This window comes from Gavialis gangeticus, unplaced genomic scaffold (assembly GCF_001723915.1).
Source record: "Gavialis gangeticus isolate Ggan-Ray unplaced genomic scaffold, GavGan_comp1, whole genome shotgun sequence".
In the NCBI taxonomy this organism is placed as follows: domain Eukaryota; kingdom Metazoa; phylum Chordata; order Crocodylia; family Gavialidae; genus Gavialis; species Gavialis gangeticus.
The window spans coordinates 8,106,914-8,118,116 of record NW_017729011.1 but is presented as its reverse complement, the minus strand read 5'-3'; the positions used below and the strand labels follow the sequence as shown (position 1 = coordinate 8,118,116).

The 11,203-nt window shown below is 45.3% G+C and overlaps 1 protein-coding gene across 2 annotated transcripts in view; it reads right to left on the bottom strand.

Annotated features, from left to right (window-relative positions):
• Window positions 1-11,203, bottom strand: part of LOC109292865 (collagen alpha-1(I) chain-like) — a 197,747-nt gene that overhangs the window by 106,072 nt on the left and 80,472 nt on the right. For both annotated transcript variants that reach the window (XM_019510486.1, XM_019510487.1), the window contains 2 exons: window positions 10,820-10,864; window positions 8,852-8,971 (listed from right to left, as the gene is read on the bottom strand). In XM_019510486.1, the coding sequence (XP_019366031.1) occupies window positions 8,852-8,971; window positions 10,820-10,864 (165 nt within the window). The remainder of the gene's footprint in view (window positions 1-8,851; window positions 8,972-10,819; window positions 10,865-11,203) is intronic.

The following is an 11,203-nucleotide window of genomic DNA, read 5'->3' as shown; positions in this document are numbered from 1 at the left end:
TGGCAGGTGGGTAGCAGGTCACAGCCAGGCAGCAGCCCCCATTGCCAGGCTGCTGCAGTGGATAAAGGGTGCAGGGAACTCTCGGGGCTGCTTCAGCAGCCCAGCTGGCACAAGAGGTAGTGTCCCCAGGTACCAACTGGCTGGGCCCCAGAAGCTCCTGAGAGCGAGTAGCCCTTAGCTACTTGCCAGGGCAGCTTTTTGTACTGACGGGGCCAGAACAGGGCAGCTTTTTATACTGCTGGGGACAGCACAGGTACTGGCCCAGGGCTCTAGCTCCCTCTGGAGATCTGGGAGGAGCTAGGCAGGGTTATTTTGCACCAAGTGGCACAATTTGCTTCACAACAAAGTGTATGTCTGAGCACGTGCACTGGGGCAGAAAGCCCCGGTTGAAATTTGTACCGCTTCTATTTGAGCTGCTGCAAGCGCACATGCTTGCATGTGTGGACGTGCCCTCTGCGTCACCTTTGCCAGCTGCAGATATACATTCTTAGGTGGATACCTTAACCTGTGGCCCTCTCAGATCCTCACCCTTACTGATATATTGGTCTTCACCTAAGATTCAGATACTATGGGCATATAGCTACCTATAGAACATTTTTGCCATCATGCTAGACTTGTCCATATCACTTTTCATCAGTCATTGCACTGCTGATTGATGCATTTTAATCAATTTTTCACAGTCCATAATGGTTTTTCATCCATATTTGATACTTCCAAGGCTCCAGCAAACTTCTCCAGCATCCTTCTCCAAAACATTATTAAATATCAACAGTATTCAGTCCCAGCATCAACCCTTGAAAATATCTGTGAGTAAGGTCTCACTCTGAGGAGGACCTGTCCACCACAACTCCCCAATGGCCACTAGGCCAATACTTGCACAGTTTTTGGTCCATGAGAAAAACAACACCTACCCTATGGCGACTTATTTTTCTCATGAGTCCCATGACAGACTCAATGGAAAGCACTCCAACCAAACCACAGCAGTCATCCAACATTCATTCTGCTAAAAGTCAGAGTCCTGGATGGTCATCTTGAAACAATTTATGTTCAAATATATATTTCTGCAGCACATTCTGATCAGACTAAAAGCCCCTCACCCTCTTTAACACATGTTCTACCAACTATTTTGGAAGAAGACAGCTTTCTTTCAAAAATGGGCAGCAGGAGCAACACATTGCATTTATCACAGGAGAGCTCTGTGCAGCTATTGCTTTTCTGCAATATCCTGCACTATCAGAACTCAATAAGTGAGCTCCTATACTTCCAGCTCTGGATTGCTGCAAGCTGCTTTACAGACAACAACTCAGTTTCCAGCAAGGGAGACTGTGGGTTAGCGGATCCAACATAAAACCAGTTTGATTTTCACAGCTGCTGCCACTGCAATATGGGAATGCTTATCTGCAAGGTTGGGGATAGTCCAGGCAGAAAGCTGTTTTGGACCACGAAGGGCATCTGGATCCCTTTTGAAAATAATTCAAGCCTTGTATGCTTACTGACACTCGTCAGAAGCTGAATGTCAGCATTTACGCCAGAAAAATGGCAACAGTTGCTTCTCTTGGAAAAAATGAGAGAGAGAGAGCATGAGAGAGGAGAGGGTTCAAAAACCTAATCACAACTGTTCTGCATGATCACCCAACACAGGACCCTTAAAGTTTCTACTTGCCAGCTCCTCAGCACTGCACTGTTTTCCCAACCACATGGCACAGCTGGAAGCACTGGATGTGTCCTTACCATTCTCCTGATTCCTCTCAAATACTCAACTACTGACCAGCAAATGACCAACAGGCCACATCACAGGAGGCTGAAACATGCTTCTAAGTGCTGACAATGCATCCGGGGGGCTGGGGGGGGCACATGCCCCTCTTGATTTCTGTGCCAACAGCAGGGCACAGGCACAGGGCTGCAGCCTGGCTGGATCCAGTGTCCAGCAGTGGTAGCAGTGTGGAGTTATGTCACTCACTCTCAACACTTAAATATAATTTATGCTTCCAAGGGATCCAAAAGGAGCTATGTCCAAATCTTTGGAACCAGAGGCTCAATGGGGGCTTCAGGGGTGAAGAAAGGGTATAAAACTGGGAAGAATCATAAGGAAAAGGAATTCGCCAGGCTGTCATATATAGCAGAAAACCTCTTTTGCCAAGTAACAGAAAGGAACAATGGTCTGAAAGAAAATCAAACGTGGGGTTTAAAAGCCAATTCAGTAGCTGAGCAGGCTGGCCAAAGATGCTGCTTTTTTGGCTGAAACTCTAAAAGGCCAGTCGAAAAGCCAACAAAACCTTGAATGCCACGAATACGTCACCCTGTTCACTACCCCTCCCCAGTCCTCTCTCTTTCTCATGCTGAGCAACAACACTTTTCAGAACCAATTAGGTGAGAGCTTAGATGGTCTCACAAAGAGCGCTGGGCCGCATCCTCCGACAGGAGCGGAGTGTCCGTGTTCGCTGAAAAAGACTTGAAGGGAAATGAACATTTCTATGTTCTGTTGAGAGAGAGAGATTAGCAAACATGAGGCCTGCAGTTCTGGAATTTGGGTGCATCATTGCATTTTGCACGCATGTCGGTACGGGTTATTTCCTTCCTTTACAGTACAGCTGAAATAACGGTATTACCAGACTTTTACTCAATCTCTTTTGCCTGTACAATCAATGGTGAAGCCTTTCATGGACCCAGCTTCCTCTTTCCCAGATGCTTTTTTTCATCTGCAATTAGCTAAAAGCATTGGGCCAGTCACTGGCTCCTAGTTTTTTATTTTTTTTTTAAATGGCCCCTCTTTTGCTCAGCAGACACTCAGAGCAACATTACACACTATTTCCACAGAGCACTTGAGATCCAATTTCCAGACACCTGTTACAGATACTGTGTACTCCCTTCAATAACAATACCAACATTTACTTCAGGCTCACAAAGACTGGGAAGAAATGGCTTCAGGCAATACGTTCAGGTGTGAAGGTTTAGGAATGTTACACAGAATGCACGTGTACAAGGCCAAAGCAGGAAATTTAATACAAAATGACTCTGAACAAAAGCAGTGTTACAAGATGCAGGAAAGAGAAAAGCATAACTCGAAAGCAGATCAGAGCACAGAATAGGTGTCACTGGCAGTGTTTTAATCCTAACACAAACACTACTTGCAGCCTTGGGAAAGCTACCAGTTTTGTCAGCAGATAAGGAGGGAACAAAGGGTTCATCATATGGTCACATGGGTGTTTTTCCCAAAAGCACATTTTGAGGTTGTACCCACTGTCCCTAGTTTTTTTTGATCTGACCTGACACACAGATCAAAGGGACAGGTTTGTGTCCCGGCAGACGAGTCCAAAGTGCTCCGAAATTTGAAGAGGTTCCAGATCTTAGGTTTGATCTCATCTTTAAACAGAGAGCTACAGCATCACAAAGATGGCTTTGTAACGCATTAAAATTTTGTCTCCATTAGTAACAGATCATCGCTAGTCCTAAACATTGAAGATAAAAGTGCTCCACTCCTCAGACTTTTGATCAATTCTGACCACTTCTTGCAATGACAACCCTCTTCTCTCCATCACCCAAGATGCAGTGGAAATGCATTACACTGGAACATCTGGATTTTTGCAGGAATCTTGATGCCATGCAGCGAATGGCAGGGACAGACTTCATTTCCCAGGAGCAAACAGTGGAGCAGTTCAATCGTTTCACCAGACCCATTTTGCAGGGTGCCCAAATGACACCACCCATGGAACAGCGTAGTAGGAAAGCAGATACTGGTATAGGGGCTGGGCCCAAAAGATCTGGTAATCTCTCTGCTGGAAATACTGCTGAGCATGTCAAACAGGTCCCATGTGAAAAATCACTTTGACAGCTTGGCTGATGATGAATAATAACAAAGGCACTACTCACAGCCTAAAGGTTTCCTTCTCATCTCCTGCCAAACACCTGCACTTCTACAGCCCACTCCTCCAAACGCATCTCTCCCTTCCCCCTCTAGAAACACTCACCCTTCCTCCACTGTCACATTCTTAACAGAAAAGTAAAAGCAAGATTGGCCTAACGACCTCCAAGTTTCTTGGTATATCCCCGAATCATAATCTTACTCCTTTCTAGCCACAGGTTCCCAATGTATTCCTTCCCCTTTGATATTCTTTGTCATGGGGAAAGATGCTCTTCTGCCTCAGTAATATACACAAGAGCACCTAACTACATAACGTGCACAGTCAGGCTCAGACATGCATTCCTGAGCCACATCTGCTCTGGTCCCTCTTCAGCACCCACAGTGTCGGCTTTTATGGTGCACACCTGCCCATGGCCAACAAGGCCAGAGGAATGAGGAAGGGCTTCTGCTACAAGCAAGCCTTGTAAAATCTAAACTGCTTCAGCCCTTCCTATTGCCCCCAACCCCCTGTGTTTGAATACTAAAAGTCACGTCAACTTTATAGATGGTGAAATCATGTCATGAAGCCACCAAAATACACAATCCAATAACATCCTACAGTTCAAGAGGGACCTATGCAATTACCTGCCTAGTGCCTAGCCTGCTGTTGTAACACAGGATGCATCCTACCGTATCAGACCACTGCTCCATGCATGTCTGCAGTCAACAATTAAAATGCTTCAGAGGAATCAATCTAAAATACTTATATGGCCCCAACACTCTCTAGTACCTGAGCACTTCTCAGTCTTTAATTTATTTATCCTCACACCACTTCCATGGAACAGAGATATACTCAATCCCCATTTTACACATGGGGACCTGGGGCATAGGGAAACTATATGACATGCCCAGTGTCACAGAGGAGTTGGAGGCACAACAGGAAAAAAACCCCAAGTCTCCTATTACCCAGGCTGTACCCAAACCATTGCACTTTCCTTCTCCTCAAATGTGTAGCCAACTAGTCACCACCGCAGCGTTGCGCAACATGGGAAAAGATTCATTTCCAGACCATGGCAAGATACTGTTTGGAGCCTTTTAAACTCGAGTGCTGTCATCATCATTTTTCTTTTGAACTACGGCGGCCCATTGAAATACAAGTCACAGATCAAATTGCCTCTCCAGGTACTGTACAAATACAAAACACAAAGACAGTTCCTGCTCCACAGAATTTAAACCCAGGTCTCTAAAAATATTGGTGGGCATTAGACTCCTAAGTATATTTAAATAGTTGTCCATCACAATCAGATTCAGAATATAAAGGAGACTTTGGAGGTCACTGAGAACTCAGGGTAGCATGAGTGAGATTATAAACTAAGAGTGAAAAATTCTGCATCTGGACATCTAGGTTGTTTATAGATCCAAAGACAGGACTATTTGACTACTTCCCAAGACAAAACTACAATAAAAGCCCTACTATCTACCTTGTCTCCCAACCTATGAGACATAGCTTGGATAAGCACAGTGTGTGCTCATTACAGAGAACCAAGAGGAAGCTAAGTTAAAGAGTTAAATTTTGTAATGAGTTTTGAAACTGAAGAACCTCCACTTTTTCCCTTCTCATTGTGGGACCTATAATCCTATTACTCAGCACATTCTGTCCTCTGCAACCACGAGCCTTCCAATATCATTTAATACATAGATCCACAGGAACACAGCTGTTATGGAAACACCACAGCAATGTAAAAAGAGCCACTCTCTCAGATAATGATAATCCAGTCTCACCAAAGGCTTTACCAAAACAGAAGAGAGACCTGGATCTGGACTGTATATTCAAGAAAGAGATTAGAGAATCAGGGGTTATTCCTTCACAACTACCAGTGTTACTAAGCAGATGGGCTACCACATTTTATACAACTGGGGCCTTCTCCAGGCTGTATGCCTTCATTTCTAGGTATGAGTAGGATCTTCATGGCCAGGTCTAAATTAGGGAAAAGAAGGTCTAGTCTTCTAGCCAGTTATCAGCGGACACGGGTATGTCTTTGCCTCTTTAGCTATTTAGTAGGGCTGTGCAAAGCTTCAGATCATGATTCAGATTGAGAGATGGTTAGGATGATTCAGAGGCTGAATCTATGAATCCAAATCGAATCACAGGAAGCTTTAGGCTTTCCGAATCGATTTGGAAAAGACTCAGAGATTCGGTCATAGGGTATAATGGGGAATCAATGAAATTTATATAACTTTGTTGTCTTTGGGCTGATTCAGATGAAAACTTGCAGGGATGGTAGCCTCTGCTGCGAGCATGACGTGTGCCATGTTTCAAGGTGATAGGTGTAGGGGTTTCTGGGAAACTGCACCCCAAAGTTCTGAAAGCAAAACTCGTGTCACGTGTGTGTTAAGTCACAAGAGGGTGAAAACTGCAAGGGTGGTAGCTTTTACTGAGACTACAAAGCCTGCCAAGTTTCAAGGAGATCGGTGCAGGGGTTTGGGGGAAACTGCAGCTCAACCTGTGGACAAGCAAAGCTTGTGACATGGGTGACACTGTGTGTGTTAAGGTGCAGCAGGGTTAAAACTGCAGACCCGCTAGCCCCTGCTTAGGCCACGAAGCCTGCCAGCTGTCAAGGAGATCGGTGCAGGGCTTCTGGGTTCTGGGGCCCTGCACCTTTGGCTGCTGACAGGCAAAACTCGTGTCATGGGTGCTTGTGGGACTGCGTCTGTCTTAGGACATAGGGGGCGGGGGGTAACTACTGCAGGTCTGGCTGCTAAGCTGCTATGTTACCAATCAGTCATGATTCACTCAGGGACCAGCTCAATACACAGTAGCTAGCTACTAGTAGCTACTACATAATGAGTTAACGAGCAAGGATCAACACCTACAAAACCACAGACTGAGAGGAAATAATTAATACAGACAATCCACTGCCCCAAGACAGAGACAGTCAGTCCCACAAGCACCCATGTTACGAGTTCTGTCTGTCAGCAGCTAGGGGTGCAGGGCCCCAGAACCCCCCTGCACCAATCTCCTCAACACCTGACAGGCTTTGTGGCCTCAGCAGGGGCCACCATCCCTGCAGCTGTCACCCTGCTGCACCTTAACATATGCAGTGTCACCCATGTCACGAGTTTTGCTTGTCCACAGCTTGAGGTACAGTTTCCCCCAAACCCTTGCAGCTATCTCCTTGAAACTTGGCAGGCTTTGTAGCCTCACCAGGGGCTAGCACCCCTGCAGTTTTGACCCCACTGTAGCTTTACACATACACGACATGAGTTTTGCTTTCAAGAATTTTGGGTTCAGTTTCCCCCAAACTCTGGTACCTACCTCCTTGAAACTTGGCAGACTTCATGCTCGCAGCAGAGGCTACCATCCCCACAAGTTTCATCCAAATCAGACAAGAAACAACAAAGTTATAGATATTTAATTGATTCCCCATTATACCCTATGGCCAAATCTCCAAATTGGCTCCGAAGCTTCAGAGCCGATTTGGCCAAATCAAAGTGGGGAAACAATTCGGAGCTCCAAATCGAATCACTGGCATCCAAATTGGCCAAATCCAAACCCGAATCCAATAGTTCCCTATTCGCACAGGCCTACTATTTAGGTGTTAATAGTCCTATTCCTGGTTCTGCCACTGATTTGCCAACATGACATGGGGCCTGTTTCTTACAACAAAGTCTTTGGTTCCAGCCTCCACATCTGTAACACGGAGCTACAATTAACATTTTCCCACTCTGAAAAGAGATGATGAGACCTCGTTGGAAAGCCAGGTTTACAGTAATTCTACCTCTTGAGATTACAGTGTTCTACCTCTTGAGATTAGAGATTGTGGGCATTACATGAAGCATCTAGGAACACTAGCTCAGCATTAAAAAAGGGCTGCCATAGCCTCTGATATAGCAACATGTGTTACTGCTGGCCAGCAATTCAAGCTGTATGCATCGCAGCCAGCAGGGAATACGATGAGGCTTTAAAAAGCATTAAAACATCAAAGACTTTTAATATACCTTTCCTAACATTATGTCGCAGCAGCGTGCAACCCTAATAAAGAAAAAGTAATAAATACAGAACATACTGAATCCATTTCATGCTAGGACAGCTTCAGCTGGAACTGTCACTGGCTTGGAACATGTTTCCTCTTAGCATGCCTGCTCTTCTTTCCATGTGGTTTTAATTAGGATTGCTTTCCCCCACCCCCTTAATGGCAAAGCTCTTGAATGTAGGTTAGGAAGAAAAAAAACCCAACAACCCAGTGCTTGAAATAGAAAACCACAGATTAACAATCCCAGTGCAGCCCATCGGCCACTCCTCTCAGCTTTGATCTTTAGCAAAGCTGAAAGATGTATTTAAAGGCAGGGTATTTTGAAAACCTGGGCTTGTGAAAGGGGAAAACTGCCCCTGCTCCTGTCCCTGCTGTTTGGCAAAACACGTCTCTCTGTTCCTGGGTGAAGCCCTTGCAGGAAGTCTGCCAGTGAAGTTATAGCAAATCAAAGCTATGTTCCAGAACACATAGCACATTGTCTCACCTTAGCAATCCCTGCCCCACACACATCTGTTAAGAAGGCTGTGTCCCCAGTGCATTTCATGGCTAGTCCACATAGGCAAGGAATTGCTTCTTGTTGCTACCAGGTAATGAAAGTCCCCTAGATGAGAAAGGGTGGGCACCTGTGCTTTGGTGCATTTCTAATAGGGAAGCAAGCACAATTTTATCTTGCTGCTCCCCAGATTTTGCATCAAGTGATGATAAGCTCTTCACTCCTTTGGTCTTTGGGATGATTAGTGTATGGGAAGATCCTAGGACCTTTTAGGACTCACCAGAAGCCAGTTAATAAAGAATACCAATCCAAAACTCCACATACCCAACTTACATGTGTTCAAGACATAAACATGCCTAGGCTAAGTAACCACTTGGCCTTATTGCCAGTGCCCTTACCCACTCTCCCCAGGATTGCTCCCAAAAGTGAACAGTTTAAGTTTTCCTAGAGTTTTTAACTGAGATGGGCTTGTCCGAGACTCACCATGAACGCCAGCCGGTCCTCCTCAGAATTCCTCCAGAGGACAATGGTAGGGACCCCAGGGCTGCCTGCAGGGCCAGGATCTCCAGGGACACCTGTTTGCCCCATTGGTCCGGGATGCCCCTTGAAAAGAGAAGAATGGTCTCAATCCAGGATTGGATTTGGGAACCCAAACTACAAAGGCAACTTTTGGGAAACTCAGATATGAACTTCGATGTCAAGCCCGGAGAACAAAATGCGGTTAAACCAATCCCCAGATGCGAGCAACCCTGGCACTCTGGGAAAATCAGGAGTGAACTTTGACACTTGCACTGAACACAAACAAATGTGAAGAATACAGATGTATTTCGCTGTATGTAACCCAACCCACACAGAGAGAAGGAAACTGTACATGAGTTACTAAGCAGCACTTACCATCGGTAGGTCTCAAACATACAAAACAGGTCAGGTTCATAAATGGAGTGTGAGGCTGAATCTCTGTACAAACACCAGAGTGGTTTTTGAACTACTTGCTTTATTTTGAGACACCACAAGGTTACCAAGGAAGGCTAGTAAAATTATCCCCATGTTACAGATTGTGAAACTGAGTCACAGATAACTGGATTGACTTATCTGAGGTCACCCAGCAGGCCAATGGAAAAATCCAAGTCTCCTGAGTTCAAGTCCAGTGTTGTGTCCATCAGGCAGCACAGCTTCCCTGCAGCTTGGCCAGACTAGTACTGCATGTGACATCTGCACCGCTCTGCCCAGGTCTCTCTCCAAAGTGGCACAGTAAGAGGTACTGATCTCAATAAAATTACTATACCCCTTGCCACCCCTCAAAGCATCTATTAGACACTGCAAGTGCTGTATATATCACCTTAGGTATACAGATAAACTACAGTGAATGACGCTAGCTCAAATATATCAAGCAGCAAAATCACTATTATCTATGTACCAGAATAGCCAAAATTGTAGGCCACATCTGAAAAACCAACATCCCTTTGTGGCCTTGTTGGCTGCATTTTCAAGCACTGCCCTTTCATGTAACTTCCTTTTTAAGAAAAGGCATGGTCATTTAAAGCTATCATGGGAAACACTACGAGTAGACTGGATAGTCAGGAAGACTAGGATTTAACAGTGCCAAGCGTTGAAGTTGGAGTCTAAAGCTGAAACACCAGGTGCTGTGCCAGGACACAACCTTTGGACAGCCTCTCTGGAGTGGTGAAAGGGAAATGCATATGAATGCTCCCTCCTCCTTGCAGTGATTTGTAAGAGGCTAAATCTGAAGCAAACTATAGCATGTGCAACAGTGCTGGAGCAACGTCCACTTCTTCCAAGCTCAACCAAACTTTTGGGCATCTTTATCAATGACACATTTGTAATAATCTTGCCCAGTGGCTAAAGTCTCCCTTCATAGGCCCTTCATAGTGGTCAAAATGATACACAGCACTCCACAAAATCAAGAGGGATACATTCACCTTGCAAGTCAAGCAGAAGCTGAGAGGCTACTCCTGAAGCACGATAATTTATTGTAGTTGAAAGACTAGGATCACCTGTGCACAGAGCACTGGGCAGAGACTTGTGGAACCTGGGTTTGATGGCCAGCTCTGCCACTGTCCTGACAGGTGACCTTGGGCAAGTCAAGTCACTTCACCACTATGTGCCTCAGTTTCCCTAGAATGTAAAATGGAGATAATAATCCCAACCTCCCTTTGACATTTAGTGGTGGTTCAAGGTAAAGCAAGTAGCTGAGACACTTGTTTGTACAGAAATAAAATCTCAAAACGTACACACCAATCTCATCCTAAAACATCCAGTCAAAATTGTGGTATTGTTGTCCCCTTCCAAATCCAAGTATTGGGCCAGTAGGGGTATTGGTCTTTTTAGAAATGTACAGGCACCTTCTTCTTAGGAGGAATGGTTGAGCTGTACTGCTCTTGGGATCTACACCACATCTAACAAACTTCATGCATTTTCCAGTTTACTCACTTTGTCTCCTTTTGGCCCCATTGGTCCACGTCTCCCCGGACAACCCTGAAAAGAGAGCACAAACCAGAGATGAATTTCTCAGCTGTGTTTGTTCCCCTTGCTCCCCTTGGGAAAAAGTTTGAAGCAGCTGGACTGGAAGAACCATCTTGACTTGTGGAGAGCCCCCAAGTGGGTCAGCCAACACAGGTTGCTGAGCAGAGCTACTGCCAACCAAGACCAGAAAGCAAATAACTCACCTGGAAGAGCTGAGCTTCCTCAGCTAAGAGAAAACCAATAGCATGAATAACACAAATCCCCATGGGATGGATACCATAGCACAGAGGAAATGCAAATAATTGTGTTCTATGCCCTCCATATGAAAGAATAATTTCTATTTGGTCAACT